This window comes from Perca fluviatilis, chromosome 15 (assembly GCF_010015445.1).
Source record: "Perca fluviatilis chromosome 15, GENO_Pfluv_1.0, whole genome shotgun sequence".
NCBI lineage: Eukaryota > Metazoa > Chordata > Actinopteri > Perciformes > Percidae > Perca > Perca fluviatilis.
In genome coordinates, this window is record NC_053126.1 from 2,877,576 (window position 1) to 2,899,908 (window position 22,333).

The 22,333-nt window shown below is 42.2% G+C and overlaps 1 protein-coding gene across 2 annotated transcripts in view; it reads left to right on the forward strand.

The window, feature by feature from the left end:
* Positions 1-22,333, forward strand: part of LOC120574089 (myosin-9-like) — a 54,243-nt gene that overhangs the window by 3,621 nt on the left and 28,289 nt on the right. The window contains exons 2-6 of one of the 2 annotated variants that reach the window (XM_039824161.1): positions 15,780-16,111; positions 18,710-18,866; positions 20,378-20,405; positions 20,550-20,643; positions 22,204-22,224. In XM_039824161.1, the coding sequence (XP_039680095.1) occupies positions 15,785-16,111; positions 18,710-18,866; positions 20,378-20,405; positions 20,550-20,643; positions 22,204-22,224 (627 nt within the window). In that variant the 5' untranslated portion in view covers positions 15,780-15,784. The remainder of the gene's footprint in view (positions 1-15,779; positions 16,112-18,709; positions 18,867-20,377; positions 20,406-20,549; positions 20,644-22,203; positions 22,225-22,333) is intronic. The other variant, XM_039824162.1, reaches the window with a different exon arrangement.

The following is a 22,333-nucleotide window of genomic DNA, read 5'->3' on the forward strand; positions in this document are numbered from 1 at the left end:
ATAAACCAGCAGGACTTGCAACCCCAACCAGAAAGTTTTAAGATGCATGTTACAAGACCCCTCAATTTAATATTTAGGGCAGTAAAAAAATATGCTTGGTCGGTGGATTTCTTCCATCTACCTGCCAACTTGGCCTGTGAGTCTAAAAGTTAGTTTCGGATACTGCATGAACTCTACGTCATGTCAGACATCGAAGCTGGCGTTCCTTCACCCAAACCGGCTTCTCTTTGTACGAAGTGTTAAGGTTATCCGAGAGAGCGAGAGCAACACCTCTTTGCTCTCATTTGTAGTAATCAGAACCATACGCTTACTTCTGCCAAGAATCCATTAAACCCCAGTGTGAGCTTACCACATTCATAATGATGTGATACTCAGGCATAAAATGAGTGCAAATGACCACTGCAGCAACAAGCTGTTGCTGGTGTTATCAAAGTAATCTAATAGTTCCCCAGGTGACACACCTACACTCCTATCATATAGCAGTCCTAGTTTTGTGCTGTGTTAAGAAATACATATCCTCAAAGGGGCACATGAGGTGACATGCAGTATGTCATATCCTGTAATTGTGTTAGAATAATGAATCAGGCTCTAGCAATGCATTGTGCAATGGCTTCTCTGGAGGTCAGATTTTCATGCTTTTTTGGCAAGCGAGTGTTTCAGTGCAGTTATGGAGCCCCCTGCAGAGATTGTTACATTCCATCATTCGTGTGTCAGCAATGTCCAAACTCTGGAAAGTTATGTGCTGTGTGCTAGACAAAATGAAACGCAGACGTCTTAAAAAGTGAACAGGGGGCTGGTGTACGAGGCTGTTAAATCTTCTCAAAATGATAGTCTGAGAGAGCATGCCTGTGGATGTTTAGATTTCATTGAAGGTGGGTCGCCCTGGATGAGCCAGATTAGATGCAGGCCCCTTGCTTTTGGTGCAGCGTGACACAGTATGGCACTCAGCCCAGAGTTGCCTTCTGGTATGGACTCTCAAGGCTCCTTTTTAACAAATGTGAGGTATTTCTTATCTTCTATCTGTTGTGTATGTTCCCTTCTAACTGCCTTCATGGGCTCAATCATCCATTTAATTCAGATAGTCAGCCTAAGAGGAGAGAAACAGATAACACAGGCTGGAAAAGCTAAAAAAAAAAACCCTGAGTACTTCAGTTCAGCGGAAACGATTTGTCGATCGAAATGAAGCGAATCGGCCACTATTTATTCATGGTCATTTTGTTAAGCAGATGTTAAAAATTTACTTCTCAAATGTGAAGCATTTCTGTTTTTTTGTTACTTAATGATTGTAAATAGAGTTTGTTTGGGTTTTGGACTGTTGGTTGGACAAAACAAGCTAGATGAAAATGTCAGCGAGGCTCTGGGAAATTGTGGGCATTTGTCACTAATTTTTTGTGACCATATTTAGGCTAATCAACAACGAAAATTATCATTGGTTGCAACCCTAGTCTGCGCCAAATCAGTCTACCATAATATACAATGTCTAAACATTTCTAAAGAGTGTGACAAGGCGGCTGTTGAGGCAGTTGGACTGTGCCAATTATCTTTTCTAAATGCATTACTCATGTAGTTTCTAGTATTACTTAGTAATACCTAGTAATAGATGTTGTTGATGATTGGTAGGCTGGTAAAGTGGCGTGCATATTATAATTTCCTACACAGTCAGCTGAGATTCATTCATGCAGTAAAAACATTCCAGTCAGAGCGGAGGCTGTTGTCAGTGTTTACAGTAGTTCTAGTGTTGCTCATAGTCAACACTGGGTGAAACTCACTTGTGTATCCAATAGACACTAAGGGCCCTATTTTAACAATCTAAGCACCTGGCACAGGTGTGTTTAGGGCGTGTCCAAATCCACTTTTGCTAGTTTAATGGCGGAAAAAAGGGTCCGTGTGCCGGGCGCCTGGTTCTAAAGGGTTGTACTTAGTGTCTTCATTAATCAGAGGTGTGTTTTGGGCGTAACATGCAATCAACCAATCAGAGATCATCTCCCATTCCCTTTAAAAGCCAGGCGCGTTTGGACCTTGGAGCATTGCTGTTATGATGGAGGATTTGCACCGTAATATTTTTATTTGTAATCTTCTGCATGTGTGTGTGCTGCTGTGCGTCCCTGTGTGGGTAACAAGCATAGTGTGCGCGCTGTGCACGAGCCTAGGAGCCTTTTACTAATGCTCTGTTAAAATAACAATGAAATGCTGCGTTATTGACTTTAGACCAGGTTTTTGTTGGTCAATGGCGTGATCACTTCCTGCTGCCTCAAGATAGCAATATGCCCAGTATGTACCTGAACACACCTCCCTGTAAGACCAGCACGCCCAGAATGCACCTGAACACACCTCCCTGTAAGACCAGCACGCCCAGAATGCACCTGAACACACCTCCCTGTAAGACCAGCACGCCCAGAATGCACCTGAACACACCTCCCTGTAAGACCAGCACCCCCAGAATGCACCTGAACACACCTCCCTGTAAGACCAGCACGCCCAGAATGCACCTGAACACACCTCTCTGTAAGACCAGCACGTCCATGAGTGCAGGTGCATTTGATATTTAAACAACGTGGGCGCTGGACAGGAAACTGACAACTGCATCGGTCTTAAACTAGCAAAGACACTTGGGACGGGCTTTGTGCTGTGCCAGGTGCAGGATAGGGGCCTGTAATGTCTGTTTTTTATTGCAGACGAACACCAAGACTTCAGCTTGCACACATCCTGCATGTCCCATATATCACTAATGGTGGCCTTTTTTAAATTTAGTTCTTTCAAACATGTTTTTTCTTGAATGTCTCGTCTATTTTTGGTCTGCCCAAAACATTTCTTCTGGTTGACATGAACGGCATAATTAAGTGACCTAAGTCAGAATGGTTGGTTGGTTTCTCATTTCCTTTTTACTGCTGTTTTATTTCTTGTGTTTCCTTGTTGTCTCTGCCTCCTCTTCAGATCGTTCTCTGCACCCTCTGTTCCCTGTCTGTGCTTTCCTTCATCCCCCACCACCCCCCACCCCATGCCTCTTTTCCTCTGCTTGTGTTTTTTTTGCCACCACCCCATCCTTTCCCCCCATCCTTTCCTCCAACCTCCCCCCTCACAGCAAGCACCTGTAAGGTTTCAATAGAACCGAACAATACCAGGAAATGGTTGCACTTTGACTTGGTCTACAGAAAGGACTATGCGGACCATGGCCGTGCCTCTTGTGATCGTTACTTGTGGTTCAGTAGATAATTCAGCTTTCTGTTCAATGATGAGGTAATGCTTGATCAGTGAACTGTGAAATTCCCCCTTAAACTTTTTCCGTTTTTTTGAATTCTCCTTCAGAACACAAGACAAAGTAAGCGTTAACGTGCAAAATGTAATGTGCAAAACAGTCGTTTTTCATTGTTTTTTGTGATCGGTCAGAGTTGAAATGGCGATTAAAAATTTCGATTAATTGCACAGCCCTAGGTTCTTCTAGTTGGAAGGTCTTTTTAGTGATATTTAACTTCTTAACGCTTCAAAGCATTTGACTCATTAGTGTAAAAACAGGTAATGCAATTTGAACGCCATACATTTATTCCGAAGCTTAGAGGCACAACATAATAACCCTAAAACTAATTTCTGTTCAGTGGTGGTTGTGGTGAAGCACAGTTGGGTTACTGTACATGTCAGAAATTAGACTTTGTCCGTGGTTGGGTGTGTGTGTGTGTGTGTGTGTGTGTGAGCTGCACACCTGCCGTGTGTAAGTGTTTAGTACATGCGCAACACATTCACCACAGACACGTTCACACTGAACTTTGGAACTGCGTAATGCTGCGTAATGGGTCTGTCTTCTGTCTCCCATTGGACAGTTTATTCCCACGTCAGTCCAAATTGCATGGCCCAACAGACGGCCAGGTTGTTAATCTAGCATGTGGCTCTCGGACGTCTGTGAATGCATTGTTTAATGAGTCTGTGACTCAAAAAGGAGTGCCTTGGGTAGAGATAACAAGTGATATATCTTTTAAAATAAATGGTTTATGAACGTAGTAGCAGAAGTAAGGTAGTATTAGCAGATTTTCTTCCTCACTGGGTCTGTCAGAAATTATAAACTAAACTGTGCCAGCTTAAATTCCACGGAAAAATAGGGTTGCTGACAAATTGAAATGTGTATCTTAACTCCCCTCTGCATTCTTTCACCGTCTGTTAAAAGGCTTACGTAACCACCTATCTATTCATCGAATTGTCAATACTGTCGAGTGTTCTCGTAAAAGGGCATGCTGGTGCACTGCAGTATCTGCTCTGATTTGTCAAATAACCAGTCAATAGTGTCATGAAATAGCTGGTTGAATGATAGATGTGGAGTTTGTTCTATGACCCTGAAAATGATGTGCTTATCAGACCAACGCCCTATTTTAAAATCCTCTGTTCTTCCTGTAATTTAACACAAGTGTCCAGTGGGTCTGACTTCTGACTCCTATTGAACAAATGGTTGAAATAGGTAAAACAGACATTATACAGACTGTTTAACTTGACTTGATACATGCAGTTGTTCAGTGATTCCCAACTAGGGCTATTGATAAAACCATTGAACTACTTCGCTATAAGTAATGGACAGTTAAATAGCTAAAATAACGCAGAAATGCTTTAAAAAAAATCAAGCTTCTGCTTCTCCAAGTAGTGGTAGTATGAATGCAAACTTGATCAAACCAACCTTAACAATAAGTACGTTTACATGCACACAACTATTCCACTACTATACTGAATATGATACGGGTCACGTAAACAGCATATTCCTTTTGGATATTCCAAATATGGCCCTTTTCTGAATATAGCATTTAGCACTGCAGGTATTATTCGGTTTTTATGAGCATTCTTTGGACATGTATACAGCACATTCTGAATCTACTTCTCAATCAGGCTTTTTACAGCAGTTTGCGACAGTTTACTCCCTCTGGTATGGCCAACAGTTTGCGGGGCTGCGGTAGAGATGCATGACCCAAAATAAAGGGAGAAACACAGCTACTTTTAAACATTATGAAAGACTTGGATATCAACAGGTTTTTGGAAATGCTCTAACATCACAACGCTGACATTTTCAAGAAGGTGGTTGAAGGACTGAAAGAGGGACGCTGTGTTCGCACGGTCCAACAAGTCTGCCACCAGTGGGGAAAAAAATCATTTTTAATTAGCCATGTAAACTGCTTAGTTGGAATATTGTCATTTTTTTTTTTTAAATAAGGGCAAAACCGGAATATTATGTGCATTTAAAGATAGTCATTGACCGTTCAACTGTATAAAACCTCCCATTTTATTTCTAATAGTTGATCTGACATTGCTGTGGGTTACATCAGAGATACTAAAAGTAGGGAACAACTGGTGTGGGTGATGTGCTGAGAGCTTTATGAAGACCTAATGGGGGCCTCTGGTTGTAAATGGTAGATGGCATTGGCCAGCGTACAGTTCGGAGTGAAATTGGATCCTGGTTGAGGCAGGAATGTGAAAAGTACTGTGGAAAGTGATGTAGATCTGTCATACCGTGCAGTTATTTTCCAGCAAAGGCTTAATTTGGTTCTCAGTCCTCCAGAGCCACACAGCATGTGCTCAAAGAAAGGCCACCTTCCCTCCTCCTCGAAAGACTCGCACACAACAAGTTCCACAAATGGCAAAATAGTTTTCTCAGTTTGTCATTTCCTCTTTCTTCCCCTCTCTTGTCCTTGCCCCACCCTTCCCACTTTCAGGGAAAGGAGTGTGAAGGGGAGCGAGCGAAAGTGCGCCGACATGTGAGCCGATAATGCATTTTGACTGACTGACTAAATACCTTTCCAGTCCCTGACTGGCACCCACTCTCACTTTTTATGAGAGCAAATTAGCAGTCGGTAGATCATTGGCCTGTGAGGGGGATGAAAGCAGGAAAACCAAGACACAAGAAGGGCTGACCCTTTAACTACGGATTGGAGTGTTTTTTGGAAAGTGTAATATTAATAGTTGAAGCCAAACGGACAAGGGTGAGAACAGTGCTAAATCATATCCACAGCATGAGGAGGACAGGGCAGTGTTTATTGTAAAATGGTACAGGCTGTACAGTTGTACAATCTTTGTTTTTAATGCCAAAAATATCCATTGTGTTTCCCCTTTTTATTCATTTTGCAGCGCCCGTCAGTCCATGAAGGAGGCAACCGTCTGTGGTTGGTTCACATCTGTAACAGCAGGACAGTCTAAAGTCAATTCAAATGTTGTCTGTAGCCTACCGGTTACAAACGGGCACGGTAGTGAACAGATCATCAGTGTTGTGTTTTATAGCGGAGTTGGACCAGAGCATATTCCATCAAAACAGATCGGTGATGCTGTTTTGCCCTCATTGCTCTCGGTGAAGTTTGATAGAAGTGATGTAATGTCTAATTTGATGTTGAGTGAGCACTGCACCGGAAACATAAAAATAAAAAGCTTTTTAAATGCTAGATTCAGTGTTTCCTTTTAGGATTTTTTTTTTAGCAGTGGGGGAGAGTCTGTCCGAACAACAACCGTGACGTTTTTGGTGGAGCTGTTCGTTTAATAGTCGACTCGGAAGAAAGTGAACGTTTTGACAATAAACTCCATCAACACAACAGTATGTGGAGTTAAAGTGGACGGGCCCAATAACCTCTGAGTAGTTCTACTTGTTGCTTGTAGGAAACACTGCTACGTTGCTTGAAAGGAAATAACGGGAGTAACGGGCGAACCAGCTTTTAAAAGTGGCGTCATTAGTTTTTAACCCTTGTGTTATCTTCTATTGGACCATTAGAATTAATGCTACTGGGCCAAAACCAAAAAAATCCACACTTTTGGTGCTTTTCTTTTTGTTGTTGTTGTTGAAGTTTTACACTTCTTTTCACTACCAAGTATGTATAAACACCACTAACACCAACTTATTCCTATCTTTACACTTCTTCTTGGAATTCACGGTCAATAAAAAAACCTCATTTATAGGAAATTATACCAAATCCTTGAGTTAAAGAAGCAGAAATCATGAATTATTTAGACTAATATTAAAGGGCAATCTCAGAAGGGTCAACGTTCAGTCGGGATCCTGTCTCGAAACATTTAAATTTCTTTTTCATCAACACCCCAAATTCAAAGAAAGTAGAGATCCGATCTTGTGTTGTACTGTTATTTTTGGTTAATTAAAATTAGGAAGTTAAAAAGAACCATATTTCTGATATAGACATTTAGAAAATGGGTCAAACTTGACCCAAAGACAACACAAGGGTTAAATAAGTGCTGTGCGGTGAATCCAATTCATGCCTTGTGAGTTCATGTTGATTTAGAAAAAAGAACTGATGCATATTTAAAGGATCTTTTTAAAGTGTTAACTTGAACGCCAGTCTAAAGCAGTCAAACTAGGGGATGGTGTTAGCTGTTGGATGCAGTTGGTGGGAGGACAGTGGTATTGACTTTTCGTGTCAATCTATTAATATTCCTGTCAATGGAGCAGTGGCCACAGCACAGCTGGTTGGCTGTACATAGCCATGCTTTCAGGGTTTTCCCTACCATTATAATTTTTAGGTGGAGCACCCGAGCCGGTTTGGAGAGCACCTAAGCTGAATGAATGTTAAATCAACGTGACTAAACCAAAATACTTTCCTCGATCTAATGGTTGTAGTCGGTCCAGAGTGGACTTCTTTGACTTTAAGCTTTTTGAGTGTTATTTATCGTCTGCTTTCCTAGTCTATATCCACGAAAATTCTGCCGGATTTCACTCATTTCGGCCGGATGTCCGTTGCCTTGGGCTTCCTTTTGTGTTGGCGTTCTAACCTCCGGTGGATTTGTGAGGACTATGGTTAACTGCTCCTCAGATCTCTGCAGGGTAAATCCAGACAGCTAGCTAGACTATCTGTCCAATCGGAGTTTTCTGTTGCACGACTAAAACTACTTTTGAACGTACACCTGTTCCACCAAAACAAGTTCCTTCCTGAGACTATTTTGCCGCGGCATCGCAGCCTTTCGTGGTGCTTAGCTCCGCCCAAGGCGATTGTGATTGGTTTAAAGAAATGCCAATAAACCAGAGCACGTTTTTTCTCCCATCCCAGAATGCTGTGCGTTTGGAGGAGGGTCTGGAAAAGCGAGACTACTGCTTTCCAAATGTTTTAGACTCCGATAATGGTGATAATAATGCTACAAAATGTTTATTTTTAATTTTTATTGAAAAACCTTTTCTTGAGGGACCAACCCTAAACCCTTTGCACAAAATATGTGCACCTAAGTCTAATAAAGCTAGGGGGAAACGCTGGCTTTGGTAGAGGCTGTCTCGACTCGGGGAGAGTCACTGAAGTGGAAAGGAATGAGAGGGAGTCTGACTGATGGATGATGGCCTCAGCTTTATAAAGACCAAGGTTGACCTGCTTTTTCAGAACGGGACAACTGGGACTGAAAGGACAATCTGCTACGCCCTGCACTGCTACTATTATTCCTAGTCATATTGGTACTATAATTTCTACTGTTCCCCATACCAACTGCTATAATTATAAATCATATTTCTCCATATCTACAGTAGATACATCTGTATTGGTGTCTCTGTGTCCCAGATGGCCTCCCACCAAGAGTCAGGGTCTGTCCGATGTTACTGCCTGTAATAAGGAAGTTTTTCCTCACCACTGGTGCACCAAATTATTCCTCCTTGTACATTATAGTGTGGTCTAGACCAGTGTGTATCAAATAGGGGTACGTGTACCCCGAGGGGTACTTTGGAGGACTGCAGGGGGTACGGGAGTGCTTTAAAAAAAGTTTTTGTCAGTATTTTCGACCTGTTCTTGCCTTCCTTCCTCCCTTCCTTTCTTTTTTCTCTCCAAGTTTGTCAAAGTTTTGTTGCTTTTTTTTCAAAAAACAATTGTGCCTTTTTCACAGTTTTTGTCACTTTTTTGAAAGTTTGTCTTCCTTATTTCTTTCTGTCGCTTTTTACGAAGATTTTGTCTGTTTTCTAAGTTTTTGATACTATTTTCCACCTATTCTTGCCTTACTTCCTTCTTTCTATCAACTTTTTTCCAAGTTTTTACTTTTCTTTTTCCCTAAAAGTTTATGTTGCCTTTATCATCAGCATTTAGATGTTTTTCAGTGACATGGCTGTTTGGTAAATCTATCGCTGGCCAGTGGTACTTGGCTTAAAAACATAATTCAAATGGGAAACATTATTGAAAAAAGTTTGACAACCACTGGTCTAGACTGTAGAGACTCCTGAGATAACTCTTGTTGTGATTTGACACTTAAATAAATTGTAGCTCTTCCCTTTTCCTCTCCTCTCCTGGCTCCTACTCCGCCTCTTTCTCCGAGTCCTGGCCACTGCATCACTTCCTCTTAGTAACCGCATGCTGGTCTCTGGGATGAGGCCGGTTTCTAAAAATGGCCTCTGTTCCCTTCCTTGTTTTCCATGGTTCCTCTTTCAAGAGTGCGGCTGTGTTGACAGCAGGCCTGCAACCAATGATAATTGTCCGTGTTGATTAATCTGTAGACTATTTTCTTGATAAATCGATTGGATGTTTGGTTTAGAAAATGTTAGAAATAATGGAAAATCGTTCATCAGTGTATCCCAAAAAGCCCAAGATGACGTCCTCAAATGTCTTGTTTTGTCCACAACTCAAAGATATTCAGTTCACTGTCACAGAGGAGAGAAGAAACTAGAACATATTCTCATTTAACAAGCTGCAGCTCTACTGCACTAACTAACGCTAACTCTGTTTTCATTTGGACATTTAGAATATAATCAGTCTGTCAGCGTTCATAAAGCTCAAGGATTTTTGCCAAGATTTGGTTTCGGGATGACTGTGTTTTCTACCCACTGCCATGTATTTAATTAAGGAGTAATCCCAGTCATGGTTATCTAGACCAGCTAATCTCATCGTAAATGGATCTCGACAGAATAGAAAGTGAATGCTTTCACAGCAAAGCGTGTTGCAAGGTGACAAGACTTTAGCGAAACCTTGATTCTTACAGGATTATGGAGGACTTGGCAAGGCGGCAGCAGGAACATGAGCCAAGCATGGGAGGGTGGGGGGAGGATGAGTGCCAATGCACACTGTTTTATCTCAAAGTCAAGTCAACATCCATGTTTTCCTATAACCGTCAAGTCTCCACAAGGGAAGGCCTGCGTCTAAAATTGTCTGATGGGAGATCTTTATCCCGCCTCTTTTTTTCTACTTTCTATATAGAACAGCGCTTGTCAAACTAGAATAGCTGTTGGGAGTATTTTAGTCCTCATGCTACTCTCTGGAGAGGTAGTTTAAAGTGTGTCACAGAGTTATCTGTGCTAAGCATGTGAGTCAGATTTCAACAGACTTTACTACGCATAGTGTCCAAATTACAGCTGGAACGCTTCAGTTGATTGTCAGAAAATGAATAGGCAATATATTGATGATCATAGGAGTCATTTTTCAAGCAAAAATACCAAACAATTCTTAGTTTTAAATATTCTTTGTCTGTGTGACAGTGAGCTGATTGTCTTTGGGTGTTGGCCTGTTGGTCGGACATACAAACTGAAGACGTCATCTTGAAGATGACCTTTTTTTTTTCTTTTTTTTTTTTCTGACTTTTAAACGATCAATCTCGAAAATGATCGTCAGATTAATTGATAATGAAAATAACTGTTAGTTGTAATGCAATGTGACTGCAGCAATAGATGGTGTCTGTATTTGTTACAAGTGTTTGAGATGCTGTTTTTATTGCAGCCAACATGCCTCCCTGCATCGGAGTGTAATTGTAAGACATTGCAAGCTAAACCAACACCAGAGCTTTGGGCGTGTTCAGCCTGTTCTATTTCACTTCTTGTTTTTGCCAAACAACAAAGCCATGTGTAATCAGTCATGGCTCCTAATCAACCCTGCATGAGGCCAAGTGATCCAAGCGTGCTGGAGCAACATACAGACAAGTTTTATTTTAAAGCAGCATGCAAACATTCAGACACACACACACACATACATACACAAAGGGATTGAGCGCTCAGATCTGTTCGATCTATGGAGCTTTGGAGGTGATGCTGATCTCCCCTGAGTGATGAAACTCTTAAAGTCACACATGACCTGCTGATGTGAGAGAAAATAAGGGAAGGAAACGGGAAGGAGAAGCCAGAGAATAGGTCTGAGAGAGATGTAAGGAGGGAGGCATAGAGGACAGAAATTTGTGGAATGCCATTGCTCGCCGTCTCTCCCTGATGATAAAGGGTGACTATGGGAGGAATGTGACCCTGAAAAGACTTGGATAAACAGAGGGGAGGGGGTTAGGACTCTGGAGAGGGGGAGAGAAGGGTGGCTGAAAGCAGAGGAGGCAACGTGGAGCCAGCTGAGAGTTAAAGCAGGGCTAATTTCCCCCCCACGTTCTGTTACAGGATAGGGTCGGTACTCCCAGGATGAGTTTGGAGGCGGGTTGATTGGTGACGGGCGTCAGCTGTAGTGCAGCCAGACAGAGTTGATAGAGGATGGAGGGAGGCAGGGGTCATGAGAAGAATGGCTCTCCCTCTGCTTTATTTCACACAGATCAGGGTTAATGTGCTGGAACATACGGGACCGGCATAACTCGTTAAACGCAGCAACCCTACTCTTTCTCTCTCTGAAGATTCTCAAGAGTCTGCCCCCCTTTTTTCAGTACAGAAACAGAACCGAAATGCTGCGTAGTTTGCATTTTGCCAGGAGCATTATTGATGGAATTGGGTTGAGGTTTTTGTGTGCAATTTGTTTTGTGTGATGGTTGTCAGAAGTAGAGCTTGATCAGTGCATTGGACAGGCCTCTAGAAAGTTAGTTAGTTTTATTTATTTATTTATTTATTTTTTTATTTTTTTATCAAATGTAAAATGCCCTGCTCACTAAGTATCTTAATCACAATTTTAAAATATAAAATATTCTCAGATTGTTTGGGAATGTTATATCTTAACGTTGAAAAGAAATTATCGGTCGATGTCTTATCAGATTTTATTTTTTTAGGGTCCCAAATATCTGTAGTGAACTTGGAAAAATCCAGTTTCAGTCTGGCAATAGTCTGATGTATCCATTAGTACAAATAGCCAGTAACTTTAAAAAATACAAATTGCTCAAACTTAAGGAATTTTGGAAAGAATATGTTTGAGCTATAAGGTTGCATCAAAGTTGAGTAGAATACAAAGTTCGTTCAAAATGAAAGTCAATCATTACGCCAGGGAAATGCAACTTCTACTCATAAGATCAGTCTTTTTTTCATCTTCTGCACTGTTGTGTACAAGCAGTGTTTTCTGATGATTAGCGTGGGAAAATTGAGAATTGGGAACCAGAACCTCGTCCCACTGGACATTATTATTCAAAAATATTCTCACAGACCTAAAACACTTCCAGCTGATTCTATTCCAGACATGATGATAGATGGAGCAGCGGGCTGGAACTGAACTCTGCTGTGATTTCCATAGTGTTTGCATATTAGCAACACAGCGAGCCTCTATAGCACGCACGTGTCAAACTCGAGGCCCACGGGCCGAACCCAGCCCCCCGCCTATCAATTTCCGCAACAAATTTTGGCGAGCCTAGTTGTGCACCAAACCAAAACGACAGGAAACCGTTTTCAAACTGCAATCACGCAACACTCAAAGCAGAATTTGGCAGATTTGCAGACTTTGAGACTTTTACAAATTTCTTTACGTCGACCAAACTGTAAGCGAGAAAGCTATATGAGACGGGCAATAAAAAAAGTCAGATATTTTGACTTTTTTTTTTAAATAAAAGCATGTTAATAAACTTTACATGTCTGGCCCTCGATGTCATTCTCATTTTCCAGTGTGGCCCTTAGTGAAGTGGAGTTTGACTCGGTTTTCCCGCTGCAGGTAAGGGGCCTCATAACAAACCGAAGCGACGCCAACTTGAGCATAATGCGTCTCCATAACAGCAGGCGGTGCTAATCTGTATTGTCGCCCAAAAAATGAAAACAGTTGGGCTGATTGGACGAATGCGTCACGTGGGGTCTGGCTGCTCCTGGATTTTACAACCGACCATCATGGCGGCTCGTTCAGAATACAATCTCATATTGGACTAAAATAGTTCACCGAAACATGTTTCTGCCTTTAAATCAGACAAATCACAGTTAAAATCCCTCCGATTCCAAATCAATAAAAAGTGTATATAAAACGTCAACATGTTGAGTCGATTCTGAACCAATCAGCTGTTCGATCAGCTGAGAGGCCGGCGTTTCCCAGCATGCACTGGGTCCGCCTGGCTCTTGCAGTTGGTGAAAAGCAACTGCGCTGCCTGCGTCTCAGAACTGCGGCCGCCTTGGTCTCGTGAGATTATCGTTGCCCACGTGTGCATGATGTCAGAGCAAGTCGGGATCAAGTCGGACACAAATCTAACCGGCATGCATTGGGCGCTGATCGCCGGTGATCGATTCTGCGCAGATCTGGCTCATCTCGAACGAGCCTATTGCCAGACTGTCAGACGGGCCGATTATCGGCTCGGTGCGTCAGGGTCTTCAGAGAGGCTAGTGACCTGGTAAAGTCTGGGGCCTCAGCGTCAGGGAGAGCACATCACGCTCAGTTAATTGCCCAGGGTGTCTCTGCTTTTGCTTCAGTTGGGCAGGTTGGCTCGAGCACACTCTTCTTTTTTTCTCGGTACTGGTCAAACTCGTCTTGTCACTTTCTCTGTTTGGTTTAAACTGCAGCACTCCCTGTCAACAACATGTTTCTGTCCGCTTTCAGAGGCGTGTTAAGGCAAGAACAGTTTGTGCACAACTTGGCCTTTGTACAAAATATTGTTTATATTCGGCAGTGTAGTTATGTTAGGAAATTTCGTTTGGTCCACTGTAAATTGTGGCAGCAACTAATGATTATTTTCATCGTTGATGAAGATAATAATCTGTGGATTGTGTTCTGGATTAATAGATACGTTGTTTGGTCTCTAAAATGGTGAAAAATGTGGATCAGTGTTTCCCAAAAAGCCCAAGATGACGTCCTCAAATGTCTTGCTTTGTCCACAACTCAAAGATATTCAGTTTATTGTCCCAGAGGAGAGAAGAAACTAGAAACATATTCACATTTAACAAGCTGCAGCTCTACTGCAAACTTTATGGTAAACTTAATCTAGTTTGACAGTCAGCCTCGCTCTTCGATCTGCTCCAGTGCGACACGACATTGAGAAACAAATAGTTTGAGGACCTCCTCCAAGTGCATAATCAGTGCAGTTGTTACATAAATTGTGTATTTAAAGTGCACCGCACATGTTCACTTTTAACGTTTGTAGAAGCTTGTTGGCAAGTTTTCTTCCTGTTCAAACACAGACCTCCACTGTGGTGATAATTTTATTCTAGTGTTATTTACATTAAGACATACGTATACAAACCATATCAAAGTGTTAAAAACAGGAAACCTAGAAAGAGATAATGGGCTGCCAAGAAAGGGAGTGAGTGACCGAGATGAACCAAACTTTATTTATTTATTGTTTGAATGCGGTTATGTACTAAATCAGAAAAATAAACCAAGAAACACTGAACAGATCATCACTACTTTTGAGAATGCTACAAACCGTAAATTACAAATTACATGACGACTCTGTGGTGTTCTCAAACAAAAACGTCCTTTGATCCTTTATCTTTATGGTTTCTCTGAAACAGAAACGCAAACAGGAATGCACAAAAAGGGCTTTTGTTTCCTGACTTAGTAACTGGGTTTAGTCCCTGAAACTATTTGACTGATAAGGGCCACAAGTCATGCAGAGGTTTACCCTTTTGTGTTCAAGATCACCCGCAATCAACTCCCCTCCTCCCTCCGTCTGAGCAGATATTCTCGGCCAACCAGTAGGAACAACAACAAAGGCATGCTCCTTCACAGGCTTCCCACAAACTGTTTGCTGGGAGATAAACTTATTAAAAATCTCTGACTCTGGGCAAATGTCACCCGGATCTTCCAGCAGCTGGAAATTGGATTAATTGTTCACAGCAGTTTGCCAAGAAAGGAACACGGCGCCTCGTTTGACACGGTTGTGTTCTATGTCGACCCGACCCTGTCTTCCTGACTCTTCCTGTTGTACATAACGACAGTGGTGACCTTTTGCATTCCTCCGAGATAGATAGATAGTGTGAAGATGGAAGCGAGTGTAGCGAAGGTCTGGTCCTGTAAACGATACGCAACCTTTTTTTTTTTTCCTGCCAGAGGATATTCAAGATGTGCAACAATTCATGCATATAATTGATTTTACTGTGATGTCGGATAGCAAACATTTAAATGATTATTAGGAGGACCCATGGGCAGCAGCATGCCTGGTTTGATGACACCAGAGTTTCCCACTTACTACCCACTTTTGTAGTCCCGTGTGTACAACAATGAGACAAATTACACAGTTGGTGGACCAACAAACGAAACACAAAACAGTCCTACAAAGACAGAAGTTGAGAAAGTAGGATTCAAAGTGTTAAGGCAAACCGCAACAGAGAGAGGTTGCAATACAGCAGATAAGTCGAATAATCGACTAAGAGGGAGTCCGTAGTTTTGGACTCAGTCAACTAAGATTTCTTTAGTCTTAAAAAAAAAAAAAATGCTATTTCATGCTGAATGACTTAATTCCAAGAAACTTTGAGCACATCTCTGGTAAACACAAGATTTAAACTGGTTCTTTTGCATAATTCTTTGTGGAGAAACACAGTTTTATAGATCTGGCAATTGAATCAATTATGGGCTAGTGGACAAAATTGAATTGTTAGTCGACTGATAATTTCTTAGATCGAGGACAGCCCCAGTGAATTAATAATTTATCGGTTTCATTTCATTTTTTTGTCGTTTGATGTCAATTTCTGACCCCTCTCCACGATTTCCTTAATTTCCCAGCACTAACCACAAACTCTCTCTCTCTCTGTGTAACAGCTACCATGTCGGCCGCAGACAAGTTCCTGTACGTGGACCGCAATGTGGTCAACAACCCACTGGCGCAGGCGGACTGGGCCACCAAGAAGCTGGTCTGGGTGCCCTCGGAGCGCCTGGGCTTCGAGGCCGGCTCTGTGAAGGAGGAGCGCGGCGACGAGTGCGTGGTCGAGCTGGCAGACTCGGGGAAGAAGATCAAGGTGAACAAGGATGACATCCAGAAGATGAACCCGCCCAAGTTCAGCAAGGTGGAGGACATGGCCGAGCTCACCTGCCTGAACGAGGCCTCTGTGCTGCACAACCTGAAGGAGAGATACTACTCTGGTCTCATATATGTGAGTATGAAGCCGTCATGGACGCAGAATGACTCAAACCAAGCATTGATTCATACATTGTACCTCATTTTGCTTAAGTATGTAGCAGTGATGCATGGGGCTCATTTTAGTTTCTTTCCCAGTTTCTCAATTGTAAAAGAAAAATAGCCTATACAATCTATTTTTTAACTGCTAGGTATCTTGCCAATGCTGACTTTGCACTAGCACACTCACAACAGCAGCGCTCACGTCCAGCTACGTGACACATCTGCCACTATATCTATGAGGACTGCCGGGACACACAGCTGACAGCCTCACAGGTGGATGCTGTGGAGAGACACGCTCGGCAGGTGTAGACCTGTACCGGTCCGGGGCCGCTACCGCTTCCATACTCGGGAAATGGCTGCACGTGCCCATGTCAACGCACGCAACATCGTAGTTGCATGACAAGTCTGCAGCTATCCGCAGACACAAAATGCACAGTATGTCCGAGCTTTCCGGACGGGTGAACTGGGACTCGGTTGTCCACATGTCGGTTAGCGGTTAACGATGGGTTAACAACAGTTGGCGGTCAGAGGACGAAAAAAAAAATCTAAATTAGCATTCCTAGTTTCAGAGAGTGTTTTTCTCGAAATGTTTCTTTGTAGTCTTAAATTAAGATTTTAGGCCTATGTTAGGTTAAAAAAAATATATAAAAAATAAAAATAAGTACAGCTATGTGTGATATTTCATGTTTCCCTCAGCACTGTTGCTATTTTCTGGATGTGCTTGCTTGTCTAAAAAAAAAGGATTGAAGAAAACTTAAGCACTCCAGAGTGTAATGTTTAAAGAGCCTTTAATATCTTCTTGGCTATACATTAAAGAACATGCCTACTTGTTTTAGCCATTAAGGCTTTCATCAAGTACAAAGTGGTCGCCTTTGGGCTGTCTCTTTTAACTAATTGGCAAGTGATTGCATGGTCAATATACATAGGTAATAAGTCACATGACAGACCATGTTGCGCAGAGGAAATCTCTCATCAAAAGACAACGCAATAAAAGGACAAAATGGCAATAACCAAGCAGAAAAAATACATATGAAACATTATTAAACCTCTTAATCTTTAGGCAGAGCAGCCTATGCCATCATTCATCAGGGCAAAGGATTATCAGAATGTCCCATTGGCATTTTCCTTTTCATTGTTATGAAATCCCCGCTGGCTTATAGAAAACCATCCGCCATGGCCAGTCTCCAAACCAATTTATCTCCCTATCCAACCTCCTAATTATCTCATTAAGCCACATTGTTTAAGACAACCCATTGTGTGCAAATTGCCACTGCAAAGACCGTGTACAATCTACTCCGATACTCATGGCATGCAGGCGTTTCTCTTTCCCCTCTTGTCTCTTTTGTTAGCTCCCTCCCTTCTCTGTGTGTTTTGGAGTTATCTTGTAAACAGGAAGCTGCAGGGAACAATGCACATGAGAGATGTGAAGGAGGGAGGGGCGTCCAGTTTTTACACTGATGGACATGGAATGTAAATCATGTTGTAACTGCTATTACTTCCCCCATAATTTATGTTATGTATCCCCATGTGGTGGGCTGGGAGTGATTTGCCCTCTTTGACTCTGTGGTGTGTGACCCGGTCAGATCAACACGGCCTTTTGTCCCCTCCCCCCCCCCAGATATCCAGGCTACGCTTGGTTAGCGTGGTGCCTCCAGGCTCTGTAGTCTTTTAGATGGACCATTTCTCAGGGGAGAGATGCCTGGTACAGACTTGCTGGGAGGGCAGCACAGGAATGCAGCACATAGAAAAAAAAACAAAAAAAAAACAATCTGACATTCTGGTAGGAGGAGAACGAGTCCAGATACACAAAAGAAAAGATTCAGTGGCGTTTATAGAAAGGAAAGGAGAAGGGTTTTAATGTTCAGAGCAGAAAAGATAATTCCACCATGTCAACCTGAGATATGACTTGACTAACCTAACCTGTAAAGTAGTTTTTACAAACCTAAAACATCAGTTTGAACCTGCAGCAGGGTGGGGTCGCGATTACATAATATGTGAGGGAATCCAATCAGAGTTCATGAGAAACTTTCTGCTGCTCCTTGATGTGGGACAGCCTTAGTATTGAATCAGTGCCAAGAATAACTTCTCTATTTTTTGGGAAGAATTATACAACTTAGTATATCATCGCTGTAGGGCAGAAACCCTATACTGTATGTCCATATTTTATCAAATCATAATTAAATGCCATTGGTCCCTCTTTACGTTTAGTCTCTGGGTTTTAATTATTTAAACACTGACAGTAACTTTTATCTGACTTTGTCTGAGGTAAATGGCTCAAAAAATGTTTTCAAAATTAGCCTTTTTTTTTTTTTTTTTTAAATAAAATAACCGTTTAGGACATGTAAGGTTTCCCCTGACAGTGATGATATGAAATGACTAATGTCCCAGTCCACGATCCTGATTCTGCTCCGCACACTAAATGGAGACTTGCAAATCTCCTCCATGATATTTCCCATGTCCGGTCTGTAGAACAACCGAAACCCTCCTCCTCCACCGGTACCTTCGCTTCTTCTTATTCCATGTTCAAGTGCAGCTTTTCTTTTGAACGCAACGCCTCTCATCTGTCCTGCAGACATACTCTGGGCTCTTCTGTGTCGTCATAAACCCCTACAAGAACCTGCCCATCTACTCAGAGGAGATTGTTGAAATGTACAAGGGCAAGAAGAGGCATGAAATGCCGCCTCATATCTACGCCATCACCGACACAGCTTACAGAAGCATGATGCAGGGTAAGTCCCCCCCCCACCGCCCCAAAAACTGTTATGACTATTGCTTCCTTATTGCTAAGGAAATAATGCAGTGGAATTTAAAATCTGCTGGCCTACATAATGCCCGTTTTTGCTTTGATTCAAACCGTGGCCAGTTATTTTTGCAGCCCAAAGCTTGGAATATGGGTCAATGTCAATGCAGCTACTGTTCTCCGAGTAGTTAGTACACAGAGCTATGGACTGTAAGGCCCCTAAGAGAATAGGTTGTACGCATACATACTTCAATATAGACCGTTTATTTGTGTCCGTACTCTCTGAAAAATTACATGCAGGGCATGGGAGTTTGTGCCTTCATATGGAAGACAACCAGGACCAATCGCTGTAGAATATTTAATGTGATACTAGCAGAGTATTCATACAATTTCAGATAATACCAGACGCTCCCGATTCAAACTAAAAAAAGGTTGTATTTAAAAAAAGATGCATGATGTTTCTCCTGCACAGTTCATTTGTCACATTGTTTTAAAGAGTATAGAGGACATGTAAAAACTAAATCTTTGTTCTTAAGACTGATAAAACTGTTTAATTTTCAAGACTAGTTAACAGTGATTATGTTAGATCCTCTTAAGTGCTGCTCTTACTTTGCTAATGCAGATTTCCTGTGTTTGGCATATGTCATCTTGTTGTTTTGAGGCTCTTATCACTCAATTCAACATGTATTTATATAGCCCGTTAGAGCAACCAGCATGTATCCAAAGTGCTTTAGCAAGCCACAAGAATAAAACCTAACATACATTACATGTTATTTAGCTGACACTTTTATCCAAAGCGACTTACAGAGGTCGCACACCTCTGGGGCAACTAGGGGTTAAGTGTCTTGCTCAGAGACACATTGGTTTATATATCGCAGTGGGAATTTAACCCAGATCTCCCACACCAAAGGCATGTGTCATATCCACTGCGCCATTGACAGAGTCAATTCAGAAAATGATTCATAAAAGCAGAAGGAAGAAAGGAAAATGTAACGGCGCTATCCCTGACACTTTACCTAGAGATGCAGCGTTTAGTTTCTCGAGTCATTCACAACAAAAGCTGAACATTACAAGCAGCAGTTGGTATTTCCTGCAGGGCTTTTGTATTGTAATGTGTTTATTTAGTCCACGTCCTGGAAGTGCTCTTAGCTCGGCAGTCGAGCCCCATTTCAGCCCCGTTTTCCTGATGTGTTGTCTGTCAAACAACACCCCCTCTGTCCCATTTGTGCTCTTTTTCTCCATGTTTGGCTCCAGCAAAGTGTTCAGACCACATTATGGGAGGAGAAAGGTGATTAGCTGGTTAGTTTGAAACCGAGCAGCACCTCTTTCCAGTCACAGGAAGCCGGATGTCGATTTCCTGTCTGTGGCTAATGTACTTCCTGTTGTACCGACTACACAACTGTATGCACTGTGGTGATAACGCATGCTCATTTAGAACATGCAGCGTAGTTGATCTGCAAAGCCTGCATAATCCAACATTTGTGTACGTCTTTTCTGCAGATCGCGAAGACCAGTCCATTCTTTGCACGTGAGTTACAATCTAGTTACAACTAGATAACATAACACGTTGGACTGGCAATACTTCTGTTAACATTCATTTGATTGTTTTGTCTGCCACTGTTCTGTGGCCTTCTCTAAATTATTTGTTTTGACTCTCCTATTTGTCTCGCAGAGGCGAGTCTGGTGCCGGTAAGACAGAGAACACCAAGAAGGTCATCCAGTATCTGGCTCACGTGGCCTCCTCTCACAAGACCAAGAAAGATCAGGTCAGTCCTGCCTCTGATCCACACAGTTCATCCCTCACACTTTCCCTCCCGTTACTCTTTTACATCCACCAGTCACACCTTTTTTATCATTTCAATTTAATCCCTTCATCTCTTACTTCATTCCCTGCTGTTGCTTTTTATCTGAAATATTTTCAGGTGAGACACAATCGCTAATTTCCTTCCAGTGCTTTCATCTTCCAGGAACGACATTTTCCTATCCCTCTTTCCACACTTGACGTGTGTGTGTGTGTGTGTGTGTGTGTGTGTGTGTGTGTGTGTGTGTGTGTGTGTGTGTGTGTGTGTGTGTGTGTGTGTGTGTGTGTGTGTGTGTGTGTGTGTGTGTGTGTGTGTGTGTGTGTGTGTGTGTGTGTGTGTGTGTGTGTGTGTGTGTGTGTGTGTGTGTGTGTGTGTGTGAGAGTTAGGGGTGGGATAAAATATTGATTCAGCAATATATCGTTGTCCTCCTTTGTGTGTTACGAGAATCGATACGCCAGTGCCAAATATCGATATTGTAATGATTTAATCAATTAAATTATGCGTTTTTTAGGCTACAACATTTTTTTTGTCACATACAGCAAACATCTCCTCACTATCTGCTAGCTGCCTGTCCCCTGAACACACTGTAAAAAACATCTCCTCACTATCTGCTAGCTGCCTGTCCCCTGAACACACTGTAAAAAACATCTCCTCACTATCTGCTAGCTGCCTGTCACACTGTAAAACACTGTAGACAGCCCAGACATCACAAATGCCAACAAAAATAAACTGTGCCAACCTGCACCACCAAACATAACAAACAGTGTTCGGGATGAGTAGGAGGAAGGGGCGAGCTAGCCTCCGTTTTGTTTGACAATACTTTGAACGTCAACAAGAAGTGACGTCACCCAACATCGCTTAGAGCACCTCTTAATTGTGCTGTTTTCTAACCGTTTGGACTTGCAGTATATAAAGAGAGAAAACCTACACTTCACCTTTTCACACGGCATTTTGTATTCACAATTAGACCGATATCCTAATATAATGTATCATTATAGGATTGTCTAGCAATGTATTATCACAGAATAGAACAGCCATGTATCATAATGTGGCCTACCTGTGATTCCCACCCCTAGTGTGAATGCGCACTTGATTGTGTACATGATTGTTAATCCGTCATCACATTGTTGTGTATTCAAACCGCTTATTTTCTGCAGTAGACAAACTTGCCTGTGGTTCAGCCGCCACAGAAAAAAGAACTACATTCAAAGGGAAAGGGGGATGGCGATCAAGATAATAGCCCTGCAGGCACAGAGAAACAGTAGTGCAGATTTTTTTTAAGAGTCCTGGCTTGCTGACCTGTTACATAGACCAGAGGCTTTACTGCGTCTTCTCATCAGAAATAAAACCACCATCTAGCAGTCGAGCATTACGTCAGACTCGGCTGGAAAACCTGCACTACTGTTATCTGGCCTGCCAGCTTCATGATAGATGCTGAAAGCAAACATAGAGGGGTTTGATGAAAACCACATCTATCATATCTCTCGTTTTTTTGAGGTTGTATTTCTCTCTTCCCATCAACAGAACAGCTCGATCCTGTCACATGTGAGTTAACTCTCTCTCCCTCCATTCGCTCTTCCTCCCCCACCTGCTTTCTGTCATCACCTTCCTCCTTGGTCCCCCTACCCCTCACCCCTCTTCCTCCCTCTCTTTC